General features: G+C 40.2%; 1 protein-coding gene across 2 annotated transcripts in view; it reads left to right on the top strand.

Annotated features, from left to right (window-relative positions):
- BRD7 (bromodomain containing 7) overlaps positions 1-17731 on the top strand; it is a 35164-nt gene that overhangs the window by 17092 nt on the left and 341 nt on the right. Inside the window, exons 6-16 of one of the 2 annotated variants that reach the window (XM_044761654.2) lie at positions 2081-2191; positions 6889-7073; positions 8090-8213; positions 8858-8933; positions 11206-11313; positions 11699-11834; positions 12292-12403; positions 14142-14198; positions 16304-16415; positions 17035-17178; positions 17365-17508. In XM_044761654.2, coding sequence (XP_044617589.1) covers positions 2081-2191; positions 6889-7073; positions 8090-8213; positions 8858-8933; positions 11206-11313; positions 11699-11834; positions 12292-12403; positions 14142-14198; positions 16304-16415; positions 17035-17178; positions 17365-17508 — 1309 coding nt within the window. Of the gene's footprint in view, positions 1-2080; positions 2192-6888; positions 7074-8089; positions 8214-8857; positions 8934-11205; positions 11314-11698; positions 11835-12291; positions 12404-14141; positions 14199-16300; positions 16416-17034; positions 17179-17364; positions 17509-17731 lie in introns of both variants that reach the window. The other variant, XM_044761653.2, reaches the window with a different exon arrangement.

Raw genomic sequence — 17731 nt, 5'->3', positions numbered from 1 at the left:
TTTTTTCTGCATGAGCATTGTAGTTTTCACCTGACCTAGGGGCTAGACCCTAATCCATTACAGAAGGAAAATAAGACAGTGAACATTGTCTTTACTTGGTCTTTCTTTTTTCATCCACATGTCAGTCAGCAGAGATTTATGAATAACACCAGCATTTAATTCCATCTTTGCTAAATGTGAATGTATAGATAATATTACACCTGCTGTGAAAAACCTGAATTACATTCTCTTGTATTCAGAGAAATGGAAACTTTCCCACCTTTTCATGTGTTCAAAATTAGGCTAGAGCTGTTTATTTCAGCATATTTCTGACCTTACTGTAGCTTAATGGAAAAAACTTTCACAGTTTTTTTCTTTTTGTGAACAGTTGTCCTCTGATCTTTCTCTATGATGATAAGAGAGGGTAGAAGCGAGCCCCTAAGTGTTTTTGAAATGGTTTTGGTTTATCATAACTGAATGAACAAGTGTTTTTTGAACTCTTTGGAGTTTTCTACATTACTACGTTTTTTTATAGGGAAAATTCACTAGCCTGAAGTAATATTTATTAGCTCATCCAGCTCATTTGGCTGTTCAGGTTGGTGTTTTTTTTTCCAATTACATGAAAAGTATGCAGAAAGGTCCTTCAGCTTTTTGAATGACCAAGTACCATTATCCAGAAGTTGAATATAGCCTGGCACATGACCCTTAAGACTCGTGGAATTGATAAAGTTGCCTTAACAGATCAGACCTGTGTTAGTAGAATAATCCAGTACTCTTGCCAGTTACAGGCCCAGTGGTCATTTAGTGTAATAGCCATCTTGTGTCTCCCCTCACTTGCCTCTCCTCCCCCCAAATATATATTTAATAATTCTTAACAAGACAGAAACTTTCCGGAATATCTGTAACAAGGGTTCATAACCTGGAGTCCTTTGGGTAGCCGTCAGTGAGCCTTTAGGAGGACTGGGGACCTGATAAAATTACGTGAAAAATTTCGTGCTCAACTCTGTGTATATTTGCTTGAGAAGTGGATCCAAAGCTTTCATCAGATTCTTAGAGATCCAGGACCTAGCGAAATCCTAACGAGGCCAGGAACTAAGGATCCACATGTACCATCCACTTTAAATATAATACCAAATTTACTGTGACCGTTGAATCAGTGTTATGCACTTTTAAAGAATTGCTCGGTCTACCTATTTTCGTTTGTATTCTAAGCTGTCATCACTAATTACTAAATAGTGGAGTCTGAATGTTTTAACTTGGAGTTTGAGGGATCGGACTCTTTTTTGTTGGGTTTTTATCAGTTTGACGTAGTAAGGCCTTGGCATAATCACTGTCACATTTACACAATGTGAGAATTACTTAACCATGAAAACGTCCAGTGGGATTGAGTTCTCCAGCGCATGTGCAGTCTTTGAAATTTAAACCAAAGGTACAGTTTTGATCATTTGGCTACTCCAGTTATATGTTTTAACTCTTCGAGGTTGTATGGTTTATTTCACATTGGTGTGATTTTGCAACATTCTGTAGATTATGTTTAGCTTGCAATAGTATCCAAACACTTCAAAGAAAATTGGTGTAAATATTTTAACGTTTTGTTCAGTTAATTTGGATTTGGTAGGAAATGTTGTGGTAATTTAGCGCTGTTCCCAGTTTTCAGTCAGGATCTGAAATAAAATATTTAACTCATAAATGGAAACTTAAGATGTTTATTTTAAAACTAAGAGTAATATCTTTTAATTACAAGAACCACTCAGTTAAGATTATTCTATTAAATATAAGATAGAAGTATTTTCTTCTAATTCTTTTTGTGTGCAATAAGATTATACTGAAGAAACCCATTTATAGTTACTATAAAATGTTTAGGAATTTGGAAAAGAATGTAGTAGGATATTTAAATTAATTTAACAGTACATATCTTATTAGTGAGTCTTAAAACTTAATAAATTGTTGTTAATGTTGTTTAGTAAACAGTGAAAGAAAAGGGTAGGGACTTTTGTTTGTTGTTGTTTAATTTTTCAAGGACCTGTATGATTTCAAACTGGGGTAGAAGGGTACTTTGTTTTGTTTTAATGCATTTTCCCTCTTAATATTCTCTCTGCAGGATAACTTCAAACTCATGTGTACTAATGCTATGATTTACAATAAACCAGAGACCATTTATTATAAAGCTGCAAAGAAGCTATTGCACTCAGGCATGAAAATTCTTAGCCAGGTAAAGGAAATTCTTTGTCATAAATAATGGTTATTATAAAATCTATATCTCTGTTTTTTGGTCGTAGTGATACAGATCCAGTATAGTACTGGTTTTATTTTATAGGCAGATTATACTGAAGTATGAAATAATAAATGAGAAAAATTTTAATATAGAGAAGAAAATTAAAGCAGGAAGATTCTCATTTGGAATTGATGCAAATAAATATTGGTATTCAGTTGTAATTATTTGTTTAGAGGCTCTTGAATTGATGTTCACCAGAAGGACTTACATTCGCTATGGAAGAAACGTCAGCTTGAATGAATTCCAGGAGAAGATTGATGAGGTGGATTATGGGACCTTTTAGAAGGAAAGCTTTTTATTTCCCTTTATAGTGATGGAGTCTACTGTTCGGGTGAAGCACAGGGGCTCCTTCTAGTAGAAAGAAACAAAATATAAAATCAGCACTAACTGGGAACCTGTCTCAAAGCCACTTTACCACAGGAGCAGACTGTCCCTTGAAAGACAAGAACTGGTGCGTAGTAGGGTATGTGAAGTGGGAGAAACGTGTGCAGAGGCACAGACACATCATTGTCCAGCTGCATGAGAAAGAGTAAACGTGGTAACTTATTCCAAACAGATACTGTAAATAGTGGCATAAAATTATGTGCGTGTTGTCTCAGAGTGACTGATGGCTGAGGAAAGACCTTGAAGAGAAAATTGGGGTGATCTCTCTGCATTTGCTAGGGGAAGAGGAAAGCTCGCAAGAGAAGTCACATCTTTTGAGGTTTTACTCACAACCCTGAGTAGAATGGGAAATTGACTGAGATAATCCTGGCACCTTACCACCCCAGGAAGTCAGAAGACTGAGCTCTTTTCCACTAACTTGCAGACCTTGGGCAAGACGTTAACCACTCTAGGCCTCAGTGTTTTCGTCTACAGAGAAGAAGATTTAATCTGTGATCTCTAAGATAATTGCCAGCATTTATGTGCTGAATCTAGATAAGAGCTAGAGTAGGGAGGAAGCTCTGAAAAAGAAGAGCAAGATAGGAGAGGGATTTTGCGAAGAAGAAATGAGTGAGTATAAGACATAGGAAGAAGGAGAAAGAAATCAGAATGAAGAGCTTGGTCTCAGCCTCGGGGAGTTGTACGATAACAGACATTAGTCACGTGTGGATGCACATGGTTTTCCAATTTTAATGGTGATCATCTGTGTGAGTTTTACATTTGAAGAATTGCCTTGGTGTGCAGGTGTCTGAGTGTCTAGCCTTGGCTCCGAAGAGTCGTGGATCCACTTAACTGGGGAAAGAAAAGCATTTGGATTGATGAGTATTCTTGCACTCCTAATATTTAGACAACATCAGTTCCCACCCTTTCCTAAAGACTTGGGAAACTGTAATGTAAGCCAGTTGCCCATCTTTGGCAAAATTTGCAGAGGAGAGCAATATAAGATGTTTATCCCACTCTTTGCGGAAAGTCTCAGAATCCACAAGCAAGCCGTATTCCAGGTTTAAAACCCTGTAAGTGCTTGTCTGTGTTGCACGTGCAGTAGAAGCGCATCCAGCAAGTGCAGTCTTCAGTCACTCCAAATACGCACGTTGAATTTTTAGGAGAAAGTTTCATTTGCGGAGATAATATCCCAAGTAAATCTATCAACTTTGTTTTACCACTATTTTCTCTTCTTTAAATAATATAGTTAATTAACATGCAACATTTCAGTATCTCTTTAGTTTTACTGGGGGTGGGATGGTTGGAGGCACAGAAAATAAACTTTCTTCTCCACTTTCCCTTTTCTTTCTCTGTTGTCTTTCCTTTTTTTTTCAGATCTCTTCCTGTTGAGAAGCCCTACCCATCCTGTGTTATAGCTTCCTGTTGACTGTTCTCTCCACCCTAGATGGGAGGGATCCTTGCAACAGTGATTTTTAACATTTAAATTTAGACCTCCTGAGTTAACTCGTCTAACAGCAGTGCTCCCAAGAGAGCCCAGCACACCCTTCCATGAATGGTGTCTTTTAAAAGATAGCTGTTTTTGAATGTTCACTGTAGATTGTAGAGCAGTCAGTCATCATTTTTTTCAGTTACAAACCAAGGGTGACTATTAGTAGACATGTTATTTTTATAAAGAATAGACATATCTAGAATAACTTTTGGTCTCCTGAATAAATACTGGAATGCTGCATTATAGTACAAAGGGTACAATTTGTAGCATAGTGGCTTAGGAATGAGACTAATCAAGATTCAAGCCCTAGCTCTGCCACTGGGACACTGTGTGGCCTTAGGCAGGCTGTGTAGCCTTTTTCCAGACACGTAAATGGGATAATGATAGTACTTACCTCACAGAATTATCCCTGGTACGTGGGTAAGCACTCAATAAATGTTAACTATTATTAATGGCAAAGAATTAAACCCTTTTAGCCATTTCATATTGTAAAATCAAAGATTGATAAGCTATATGCTGATTTGGAGCCCTTTTTTTGTTTTTTTGGTATTTTTTTGAGGAATATTAGCCCTGAGCTAATATCTGCCAATCCTTGTCTTTTTTTGCTGAGGAAGGCTGGCCCTGAGCTAACATCCGTGCTCATCTTCCTCTACTTTATATGTGGGACACCTACCACAGCATGGCTTGTCAAGCTGTGTCATGTCCGCACCCGGGATCCGAACCAGCGAACCCCTGGCCGCCAAAGTGGAACGTGCGCACTTAACCGCTGCGCCACTGGGCCAGCCCCTGGAGACATTTTAATTACCGAAAAAGAAAAAGACATTGCTTTCAAAGTAAAATTAAACTCAACTTTTTCCCGTGAGTTGTGTCAAAATTTAGAAAATTTCTCTAGTTGAATTATTCTAATTTTGTGCTTGTTATTTTAAAAAAAATTCCCAAAATGTTCTTCATGTGGCTTCTGTGTTATAAAATTTGAGAGTGGAAATAAAAAGATTACTGAGAACTTTGTGGTCTAAGCCCAGTCATTTAATGAGCAGTTATTGAGTACCTACTGTATGTCAGTCTCTGCTGCAGGGACTAGAGATAGAGGGATGAGTGAGAAAGCACCTCAGTGCCATAGACAAGGGAGAACGCAAACAGCCAATAGACAGTTACAGAAATAATTACACTCGCTAATGTTTTTAAGTATGTATTAAAATAAGACACTTTTAATAATTGGCAAATTTTTTTAATGCTATTTAGTTTGGCAAGGATTCAGAGAAACTTTCAAACACTAATGTAGAAATTGATATAACTTTTCTGGAAGGCAGTTTGGCAGTAAATATCAAAAGCCTTAAAAATGCTCATTTCCTTTGACCTAGTGTTTCCACTTCTAGGAATTTATCCTAAAGAGATAGAGATTCCCAGGGGAGTTTATTTACAGTGATGTTGATGAGACTTTCATTTGTAATAGTGGAAATTTGGAAATAATCTAAATGTCTAATAGTAAGTTGTTAAATAAATTTTGGTACATACATAACATGAAATACTATGCAGTTATTAAAAACATTTTAAAGAATATTTAGTGACATGGAGGGGAAATTCTTGTAATGTATTAACGGAAAAAAGCCCTTATTACCAAATATTCAGTAAAATTCCAATTTGCTAAATATGTGTAATGCTTAGAAAAATACTGGAATGATAAACCTGTTTACACTGTTCCTCTCTGGATAATAAATTAAGAAGGTTTTTATTTTTTCCTCTACTCATGTCTTTGTCTACAATAAAATATATTACTTTGATAGTTTTAAGATTACTTTAAAATAGAAGTCCAGTAAAATTAGGAGGATCCATGTTTTTGAGGCTCTCACAGTCCGCGCTGCTGATCCAGCAGAGCATGATGAGGACAGGCCTGTCAGGAGGCGCAGGAGGCCTCCTCCTAGTCACTGGTTCTGTGACCTTAGGTGAGTCAGTCAGCATTGCTGGGCTACATTGTTCTTATTTGAATGACCGCTGGTCCTTTCTAGTTCTTAGTTTCTGTTACTCTGCAGAAGTCTTCCCTCCTGTTGCTATGTAGCCCCAAGGAGACTGCAGTCCATATTTTATCCGGTGACAACACAGAGTTAAGGGCAGAGTAGTCGCTGGGAAGAAATCCGCCTCCAGAAACCTCAAGCCCTCGACCACAATGAAAATCTCACAGCGTGTCAATGCAAGGAAAATTAAGCACGTTTCACAAACCAGAAACAAGACTTCTTTGGTTAGAAGAACACTGTGCACTTTGCGAAAGAAACTGAGCTAGCAACCTTTTATCCTCCTTGTGGCAAGCTGTTTTCACACAGAGAAAAATGCCAAAGTCGTCAGTGATCACCCAGGGCTACCAGAATATAAGGGTGCTTGTTCACATGCTCCAGGCTTTCAAGTACCTAATAATTCTTAAATTTCAAAAGATAAGCCATTCTGATAAGTATAAAATTTTAACATGCTATTAAACTAAATCTTACTTTTTAAACTTAGTACTACAAAGAATATTTGGTCTTTCTTTGTTCAGACTTTCTCTTCCATGAACTTTCTGATGATAAAGTTATAAAGCATTCTCTTATGTTGGGAAATAAATTATCTAGATTGAAGGAATAGGCTTTATTCCCAGTTCCTAAATATAATACTCTCTTGGTATAACTATATTTAATTGTTTTTCTTCCCTAGTTGATGACAGGATAAGTGCAAATTCTTTTGAGGAAAAAAAGCATTACTTTAAAAATCAATGACACACATACAATAAGAATTTCTTAAATATTTTTAGGAAAGAATTCAGAGCCTGAAGCAGAGCATAGACTTCATGGCCGACTTGCAGAAGAGCCGAAAACAGAAAGACAGAACAGACGCCTCGCAGAGTGGGGAGGACAGCGGCTGCTGGCCAAGAGAGAGGGAAGACTCTGGAGACACGGAAGCACAAGCCTTCAAGAGTCCCAGCAAGGAGAACAAAAAGTAAAGAGTCTTTGGAGTGTTGAGGTTAAGCTGTCTTTTTCAAGCTAGTAAGGGGGATGAATACTGATTCGGGGCCTGCCTTGGGAAGACAAGTCCTGTCAGCTTGGGGTTGGTTGGTTTGGGCATAAAAGTCCTTTTTGATGATGTCACAGCCCTCTCGTAGAAAGCTCTGGTTGGAATTGTCCAGACAGATTTCAGAAAACAGATCTGAATGTGTGTTCTTGGGAAAGTGGTTTTAAAACCAATAGATTATCTTCGGGGACTCATATTGTCAGTGAGTTTATTTAAATAGAACTATTTGTTTAAGAAAAAATGCGTATTCATTACCTCATTCCATCAGGGAGTTGAGACAGCACTTAGGCCTGAGCACAGTCAAGGCTTCTTCCTGAGCAGATGGGCTGTCACTGAGATGTCTGCATGTTTTCCACTAGATGTCAGCTGGTAGGAGCAGTGACAAACCACTGGTCCTGCCAGGCAGCTGCCAGCATGGCTGGACATAGTTTTGAACCCTGCTCCACCCCTGACTGCCAACCCTGATGCCCCCACCTCACTGTCAGCTCTGAGAGAGGACTTTAGTTAGCAGTTTGAGATTTTTGCTGTCGTCATGAGAAGAAAGTACACTCGTGGCAAGTTTTTGTTCTCTAAGAGTTATACATTTTAAATGTATGGGTTTTTTAAATTTAAATTTTAAAAATCAAACCTTAAAAATAAAACAAATTTGTGCCCTCCCCTCTCAAAAAGTATTTAAGGTCTAATTAATTTTTGTGAGTATACTGAGAAAAATGTTTAAGGCAAGTAACACTGGACCCAAAAAGGTAGGGAACTGACGAACATGTTGGGTTTGCCTTACTGTTTGTGCATTCTCACTGGCCCCTTTCCAGGCTGTTAAGGAAGAAAGCTTTAATTGGTGATAGTAGAGCAAACAGCCCCACTTCAGTTGTATTCGTATCTGGAATTCATTGTAATGTTTTCATCTTACCTTTTTTTTTTTACTTAGTATTAATGTGTGTTTTCAGGAAAGACAAAGATATGCTTGAAGATAAATTTAAAAGCAATAATTTAGAAAGAGAGCAGGAGCAGATTGACCGCATTGTTAAAGAATCTGGAGGAAAGCTGACCAGACGGCTTGCTCACAGTCAGGTAACTGAGCTTTTCCTTTCTTCTCACGACCTGCTGGTTCGGGTGGTCTGAAACTTTTAGTTTTTAAATTTCTTGTGTACTTTTGATCCATATCTGCCATAGAGCTCTTCAGTACAATATTTGCAGAAGAAATATTAATAATATATTTGTTTGTAAAGTACATGATTAATCTTTTCCTCTATCACTGGATTTTTTCTTTTTTAGTGAAGTTAATATGTTCTAAAATTGGAAAATTAGCCACATCCTTTAAGCTTACAAGTAAGCATGTATACTCTGATCTTTTAAAATCATTCTATTTAACACATTGGTTTTAAAACCAAATGGGTTAATACATGACTTTGGAGAGGTCACTCCCCTGCCCTGGTCTTCAGTAGCCGTCTTTTTTAAGAGTAGGCAGAACTAGGTGACCTTAAGGACCCACACAGTTCTTGAAAATTCTGAGGTTTTCCTAACCTTCATTTCTTTAGCCCATCAGCACCTGTGTATATGGAGACAGGTGTGAAAATCGATATCTGAGTGTAAAGATGCTAGCCACTTACAATACTAATTTGATTAAATTAAAGTAAGGCTTTCTGGTATGCTATATATATTATATACTATATATAAAACCATTAATGCCATTTGAATACTTTGGGTCATTGCAGTGTGAGTTTGAAAGAAGAAAACCAGATGGAACCACAACGTTGGGACTTCTCCATCCTGTGGATCCCATTGTGGGAGGTAGGTTCACAGAATTAGACTGTGCCTGGACTTGCTGTTTGGCGAAGAGCAGTGACCTGGTTTAACATTTTAAAGCAACAAGCCTGAATGGTGAAAAATCCAATTGTGTTGTTCTCCACAAAGAACTTGGCTCGACATCATGTATTTCATGCTGACAGCCAGCCTAACTTTACTTCGTCCTAAAATGGGTGCTACATAGATCAAGTTTTTAAAATACAAAGTCCCTGGAATCATTAACAAAGACGAAAAATTAGGCAGTAGTTTTTAGCCCTGGTTTTAAGAGACTGTGGTATGTATGCTGAGTTATTTCTAGACATATATCAAAACCCTCAGATTATGACAACAAATTTAACTGACTTTTTTATTTCAGTGAATAGAGTGAATATGCAACATAGTACCGGAATAGTAATGGAATAATATGTACCTAATGACATTATGTCTTTCACTGTGCTCGGTAGAAAGTTTGTAAAGGTTGGCTATCACTGTTTTAGAACTTCAGTCCTGTTTTTGTTTTCTCTGATGATATTTTAATGGAAATAGTTTAGGGAATATTTTGAAATTCAGTGTGAGAATTGGGACTTTCTGTCATTTATCCGGAGGGGAAAATCATGTGTTGTGATAAGCAAATGTGAGAATGTTAATTTATTTTATAAATATCCATTTTCATACTGCCATTATGAGAGATAATTGGGGATACAAAAATTAATAAGGACAGAATTCCTACACTTCAGAAATAGTCTCCAGTATTTATTGTTTGCTATGGGCAAGGCCCTGTCTCCGGAGCTGAAGGTGGAGCTAGGTGTGTAGCAGGGAACAAAACAGACAAGTGTCCCCCACCACGTTCTGTCGGGTGGGAGGAGGAGGCCACAAACAAACAGAATCAGGTACAGAGATGAGCTTGTCTGCCGTGTATCACGCGACCAAGGAGAAGAGCAGCTGTGACCACGTAGCACAGGCACGTGTCTAGAGTCTGTGGTCAGAGAAGGTCTCCTTCACACGGTGCTGTCTGGGTCGATCCCAAAAAGGTGAGTGAGGGGTGGGGGAGTCGCAGGTGAACACCTCGGAGCAGGGAAGAGCTTGATGCATGTGAAAACTGAAAGGACAGGCCTGTTAATGTTGCCTTTCAGCATTGCATTCCATTCTTGAAGTGGTGAGCGCAGAGTTCCTTTACTTAGAAGAAAAGTAACTGGTGCTGTATTTTCAAATCAAAACTCTTTGGCTTTTATGAGAACTTTTCGTAGTAGAAATTTATGTGGTTTGGGATCAAATGCCACAGGATTGAGAACATTGCTCTTTCTAGTATAGCTGTGGTGAAAATTTGGTGATAGGAGATGCAGTTAACTTGATTTAGAGGACGCCTTAAGGTTTTCCCCTTTCTTTGTACCCTAGAGTCCGGTCCACTCTTAGTGTGAGTTCCTGGGGTTCCAGCTCCTCTGGGCACAACCAGATGTGGCCAGAGCTGACCTGGCTCCTCTCACAGCAGCTCCCCCAAGAGGCCAGTCACTGGTTTAAGGTAGAAGATGCCCCTGTCCACTTGTCAGTTTTGATTTCCTGGTGGAGGTACCAGTATGCCTTGGGACACCAAATTCCAGCCTGCTCCCTGAGAGGGGAGGTTTGATGTGGGTGTTGGAGGTTTCTCACAAGTGCTTTTGTCTTGTCACGTGGTCACTGGGCGGCAGTAGCCTCTATTCCAGGGATTGTAGTCCAACGCCAGGACTCTTCTCAAAGAGGAAACACCCTCCTGCTGGATAGTCCCAGAGACCGTGTTTCCTTCTGATGCCCTCCTCCTCGGCTCTCGTGCTGCTTTCAGCCTGCAGTGTCATTTTCGGGTTGTTCCTGGTTACAGAGCTCCCATCTTTAGAGGCTGTTCCTCACTGCGTAGATGCTCACTTAACCCGGTTGTCTTCCGTCAGGCATTTGCCCTTAACTCAGTCTTTTATTAACCTTCTCTGCCGGTTTACTTTCATCTTAACATTGAAAGGTCCAACTTTTCATTTTAAATCTTTATTTTTTTAAGTGAAATGCAACATGATTATAAAGAATTCTGGGAAGCAGTAAAGTGTAATGAAAAGGACCAGGTTTTGGTCCTGGCTCCATTCCTGCCTTTCTACGCTCAGATTTTAAGTTGAACATGGGCATAGTAAGGGCCGCCCCGCCTCCTTCACAGAGTCATGTCAAGGGCGTGAAGCAGTGTCCGTGTAGACACTCGCAGGGCGCCCTTTGGCTGGTGACCACGTGAGCCGCCTCCACGGTGCTTGGTCTTGTGTTTTAGAACCAGGCTACTGCCCTGTGCGACTGGGGATGACGACTGGAAGGCTTCAGTCGGGAGTGAACACGCTGCAGGGGTTCAAAGAGGATAAGAGGAACAGAGTGACTCCAGGTGAGGCTCCCCATGTGGCAATCCTGTTTTCTCTTTCAAGGAGTCAGGGATAAGAAGCATCATTACCATTTATTGCTTTATTCACTAACTTTCTTCGTGGTATTTTTGCAGCATTAATTAGCTATTGTATTAACCTCAGGAGAAACTGAAAAATCAAGTATTCGTTTTCAAAATGAGTTTTTTTCTTTTTCTCTCTCCCTTTTGTGAGAAAATATTCACCCGAGTTGTGACTTCACAAGTCTTCTGTTTGAGGGAAGACGTGTACCTTAGATTTGTATACCAGTCAATGAAGTAGTAAAGTTAGAAGGGAATAATCTTTAATTAAAAAATTACGTTGACATACAAGTTAAAGAATAGCATTGTAGTATTTCATTTTTATCAACAGTGTTATACTTGAATTATGGACCCTATAGTTCTTATGCACCGCACTATGACTCCACGTTTGCAAATATCAGCAAGGGCGATTCTGATTTAATCTATTCAACCTATGGGGAAGACTCTGATCTTCCGAGCGATTTCAGGTAAGTCACCAATTCATCAATATTTTGAGTGCAACATTTTTCTGAAATACTGGTATACGTATGTATATCCAAAAGGTGTGGTCCAAACTGGAGGAGTAACTTTGAGAGTCTTTTAGTACATATGAAAGTGAATAAGATCCCCTTAGGGAGGAAGTGAATGGGAGAAGCAAGGAGCTCCACCGACTGAGCCCTGGACCCCTTCATCACTAAGGTCTTACTTTTCTTTGAAGGTTTTCCTGGGAGGTTTTCACTGTGTTCTTGATATTATTTAATTCTCTAATGATGGTAAATTTATCACTGGCCAATATGTAGATACAGTGTTGGACCTAGACAGAAAGTTTTACATCATGGTGTATAAATTAAGGGCATCTAATGGAAACAGTTGGCTATGATGGGAAGATTAAGCCAATGGAGATGATTTATATGGAAGTGACTTTCCGAACACTCTCTCTTTCAGCATCCATGAGTTTTTGGCCACATGCCAAGATTATCCATATGTTATGGCAGATAGTTTACTGGATGTTTTAACAAAAGGAGGGCATTCTAGAACCCTGCAAGAGTTGGAGATGGTAAGAATGCTGCTAAAGAAACAGGGTAATTTATTGTTGGCTCTCAAGCATTAGTCATTCAGTGGTATGTGAAACCATGGGATTAACCAGTGTGACAGCTGAGCTCCATTCCCCTGAAAAGACAGCCGAGCCCGGGTGTAGACCATGGGTGGAGGACAATGAGTGGAAATGAGTGGCTCAGCTGCCAGGATCTGCGAGGCCAGAGGATTGTCATTAACTCCTAATCTTGGGAACGGAGGAATCAAAAATGGGGTTTACAACCCAGAAGTAAGCTGAGGCTATGTACCGTAACAGCAAGGGGCAGTCTTGCTCACTGGCTTGAAACCAAGTTGACGAAAATGATAATGTCCTTTTCTTTATTTTGCAGTAATAACACAGTGGTGGGGCCTCGAGTAAAAAAAAGCTTCCTCATTGCTGTCTTTTATTAACACTTGTAAACTATCTCTAGTTCAGTTGGACGTAGTTCATAATCTGGAATAATTCAGAGATTTGACACAAAGATTACCAAACACTGTTCCTTCTGATGTAGAGGAGAGCTGATCTCCCTTGTCACCGGACTTAGACGAGCCCTGTGTCCCTTGGCGGTCATAGCGCTTCCTGGCAGCTGTGGCTGTAGTCTCCGTCTCCTCTGCCCTCACTGTGCCTGTGGCCGCTGGTCCTTGGGTGACCTGTCAGCACCCAGGGTTCAGTGAGAACTGCTGCACGACCTTCACACATGACTGCTTGCTTCACTTGACCTCAAACATTCAACTTTGTATCAATTCAAAAGTAGTTTTCCTGTACCCTTCCCATCAATTAATCTGAATTAATTAAGTCTTTAAAATTGACTATCTTTCGTTTGGCCGATTTGGCAATATATTTCAAATTTAAAGTTTCTGTGCTCTTTGATCCAGCAGTAGTTCTTCTCAGAATTTATCTTAGAAACTAAGGAAAAACTTGTATGTAAGGATACATTGTTTGTAATTTTGAAAAATTGGGAATTGGTTAAATAAATCACAATGCAACCTTTCAGAAAAAAAGGTAATTTTGGGCCAGCCCAGTGGCATAGTGGTTGAGTTCACATGCTCCGCTTCGGCAGCCCAAGGTTTGCTGGTTTGGATCCCGGGCACAGACCTACACACCACTCATCAAGCCACACTGTGACAGCATCCCACATACAAAATAGAGGAAGATTGGCAACAGATGTTAGCTCAGTGACAATTTCCTCACCAAAAAAAAAAAAAAAGATTTTTGTGCATGATACATTTGTCTGTTATTTATATGCGTTATCTCTGAAGACTAGGATTATGGGAAGCTTTCGCATTCTCTGCGGCATTTGAATATTTTACAGTAATCCTCTGCTATCTAAGAATATTCCCTCTGTTAATGCAAAATAGTCTCCAGAGCTCCTCCTATTTTCTCCTTGCTAGAGATTTACCTCTTGTTTGAAAACACACTCCATTTATTTAGGTACTTATGTGCTATTTACCAAATACCTTCTTAAACGTGTATAGCTTTTGGATCAGGCATTAAGATGCCAATCTTGAAGTCACCAGTAAGAGGTACTCTTCACTCACAAAATACTCTCAGAATGCTAATAATCATATCTAGTTCATTTTTGGTTTAGAAAATTATATTTCAATAATTCATATTCTTATTCTTTTTCTCTTGCCATGAACTCTTGATATTTTTCTATTTTCCTTGATATTTACCTTTTTATATATCTTTTAGTAAAAAGTTGTTTTCTTTATCCTCATAGTCATCACCTGAGGATGAAGGCCAGACTAGGACTCTCGACACAGCAAAAGAAATAGAGGTGATTATATTTTATTCTTTATATAAAATATTTAAATGAGGAATAAGCTAAAAGGCTTAAATGATAAACCTTTATTTTAAAAGAAAAATATTTATTGACTATCTCCTGAGATAAAAGAATTTTTTTGCCTGTGGCGAGCGTAGGAGCCAATACAATAGACACACGTGTGAACAAGGAAGCAACACCAGTGACCGTACAGTGTACCTGTGCGTGATGCGGGGACACAGGTGGGAGAAACCACCTGCTTCGGGTAGCTGAGGAGACCTTCACAGAGGGGATTCCAGATGAACTGGGTCTTGAAGGATTGACAGGCATTCTCCCAGCAGGCAGGTCCGGCATCTGAAGTGGGCAGAACTGCATGTTTGATGACATAAATATATCGGAGAGAGCAGGGCACACGTGCAGAGCACTCAGGAAGTGGGTGACCTGGGGAGCGGAGGAAAGGTGGTGAGGACCAGATGACGAAGAATCGTGTGCAGTGCTGAGAAGCTGAAACCTTATCCCAGAAGATGGGATGCTATGATGAAATGTGGAGGAGAGGGGCTGGAGGGAGGGGACCAGTGAGCAGCTATGGGACTTGTCTAAGCCAAAGCACGACTAGCACAATACAAAGGAAGAGAGTAAAGATAGGCAGTAACGAGGAATACAGTGAAATTAAAATTGACAGGGCCCTGTGCATGAGGTGGACAATAGTGTTGTTAGCTCATGTTGGAAGTGCAGGAAGAGGAGCACGCCTTTGGCAGGGAAAGAACTTACATTCAGTGTCAGCTGTGGTGAATGTGATTTGGGACATCGTTGGAGGCGTAGGCCTGGAACTCCGAGATCTGGGCTGTGGGTATGTGCATCTGGAAGTTGTTGACTTCAAGGTAGAATTTTATTGTAGTCGTTAAAGTGAACAAGACTCTCCAGGGAGCACATGTAGACTGGGTCCAGGTCAAAAGACGGAACCTTGGAGAAGACCAGTAGTTACCGCAGGAAAACCATGAAAGAATGGCATGAGGAATGTGCTCCGCAGTACCAGATGCTGCCTGGAAGCCCAGGAAGAGGAGACTGGCAAGTGTCCTTCATAACCTGTAAAATGGTGGGGACAAAAGTAAGACCTCAGTGAGTTAAATGAGTAGAGGAAAACTGAGACATTTAAGATCCAGGGGACAGAAGCCCGTTAACTAAGGGGAAAGAAAACTTGAAGATGTGAGATCAAGTAAAGGTGGATTAGATGCAGATGTAGATGGTGTTTACAAAACCATGTTGTTTTCAAAGAAAGAGGAGTCAGCCGAGGTCACGTGCTTAGTGAGGGGGCAAGAATGAAGGAAATCTTGAGAATGGGAAAGGAAACTGGATAAGAAGTGAAAAGCCTCTTGAGTAGGGTTGTGAGGGTCCAGCTGAAATGGCAAACCATAGATGCTGATAGAGTTTTTCTCTCCCACACACTTTTAGCCCACATGTAGATAGAAAAATGAGGCATTCAGATGGTTTGAGCTCAGCATGCAATACGGAAGTGTGAATGGAACTGTTAACTTTGATTACTTATTATCTGTGTTGGTCTATTCCTAAAGAACAGTGTTGAAGTTAGGAAAACTGAGTCTTGTGATTCCAAAAATAAAACTCCCCGCTTTCCAGGATTTTGTTTCTCCCTTGCAATACTGACAGCCTGGCTGAGGGACCTGGAGGAGACCCAGGAAGTAGCTTTCTGTTCGAGATGTGCGATAAGGAGCACAGGTGGATGGACTGGGGGCCGAAACACTGCCTGTGAGCCTCGGAAACACGGGGCAGTGTCATAAACACCCAAAGGTCTTCACGGCGTAGGCAGTCACGAGGCCCTGGTCACTTTTAGAGTGGCTGCCATGTGGAACAGCGATGCAGGTTGTATAAGACACGTCACTGTGTTACAGAGAAGTGTGGATTTGTGGGCACCATTTTGCCAGGATTTGGGAATGGTATTTTAAAAGGATTCTGGGAAGACATTTTTTATAGGCATCAAAATTTTAATTCCAAAGTAAATAGGTGGAATAACTTGGCCTGTGAACACAGCCATTTTACTCGTTTCTCAGTCTAGCACTGTCGGAGCTTAGCAAGCTCAAATAATTCCTTTTTTTTTTAAGCAGATTACAGAAATAGAACCAGTGGGGCGTTTAGACTCCAGTACGCAGGACAGGCTCACAGCCCTGAAAGCAGTGACAAACTTTGGTGCTGCAGTGGAAGTTTTTGACTCTGAAGGTGAGTGTCTCCAGAGGGTTTGATGGAAACACTTCATGACACAGGCAGTCAGGATTTAATGTCACCTTAGTACAGATTCACAGACCCATTCACCACAGGAAAGTCTTGGCTGGCCGTGCTTCAGTGGGCAGGAGAGCATGTCTGGTTTTTCATTTGAGGGGGGATAGTCTTATGAGGAGAGAAGGCTAACCAACAGCAGAACCCCAGAGCAGAGGACTCAGTTTACTGCACACGGTCAGACACAAGGAGGAATGAGGAAGCAAACCTAACAGATAGACTCGTCTTGATTTCCAGGCCTGCATATTTTAAGCAACTTCTATACCTTGATTTCATCTTCTCTCTCTATACTTTGTCTAAAATTTATTAGATATTGTAACTTCCCGTGGATTACAGGAAGCCTTTAAATTACCAGGGTTGTACCCAAATATAGTAGGAGAGGCAGAGAATACAAAAATGCCAGGGACAAGAGCATGGGCGTCACATCGTAAGGATCACGTTCTCTTGGTATGGGCTTATATCATGAGTGAAATAAAACGTGAGAGTAAAAATGGAAAATAAAAGAGATCAAACACAAGTGTGTCCATGTTTTCTTTAGTGTGTTATTTTTCTTACCACACAGAAGCTGAAGTGTTCCAGAAGAAACTTGATGAGACCACCAGATTGCTCAGGGAGCTCCAAGAAGCCCAGAATGAGCGTCTGAGCACCAGACCCCCTCCCAACACGATCTGTCTCTTGGGTCCCTCGTACAGAGAAATGCATCTCGGTATGTTCACCTCCGGCAAGATGAGAGTTGGGCTGATTTGAGTATCGACACCACTATAAAGGAACGCTGAAGTGAACACCACGGACAGTTGATTTTTTGCATTTATCTATTCTGATTTTTTTTTAATTATCTAAAGGAACATTTCAATGCCTAGAACTGTTTTTATTTTGATTTTTTTCTTCCTAGCTGAACAAGTGACCAATAATCTTAAAGAACTTGCACAGCAAGTAACTCCAGGTGATATTGTAAGCATGTATGGAGTTCGGAAAGCAATGGGGATTTCCATCCCCTCCCCCGCCGTGGAAGACAACTTGGTCGATTTAACAGAAGGTATGCGCCCCGGGTCTCTGGGAGAGCACAAGCCTGTTGTGAGTGAGGGAACATCAGTCCTCTCCCTTCGAGCAGCCTTTGAAAGCTTCTGTGTCTGTGTTGTGAATGTAGAAACTACTTTTAGTTTTCTTCCCATTTTATCTAAAGAATTAATGAAGATTTCACACATTTGCAAAAAAACTGCAGTGATAACCTAATAATGCACTTTAGCCTTGACCCTTGC

Source organism: Equus asinus, chromosome 28 (assembly GCF_041296235.1).
Source record: "Equus asinus isolate D_3611 breed Donkey chromosome 28, EquAss-T2T_v2, whole genome shotgun sequence".
Lineage (NCBI taxonomy): Eukaryota > Metazoa > Chordata > Mammalia > Perissodactyla > Equidae > Equus > Equus asinus.
Note: the sequence above shows the minus strand (reverse complement) of the source record. Positions and strands in the feature narration are given on the sequence as shown.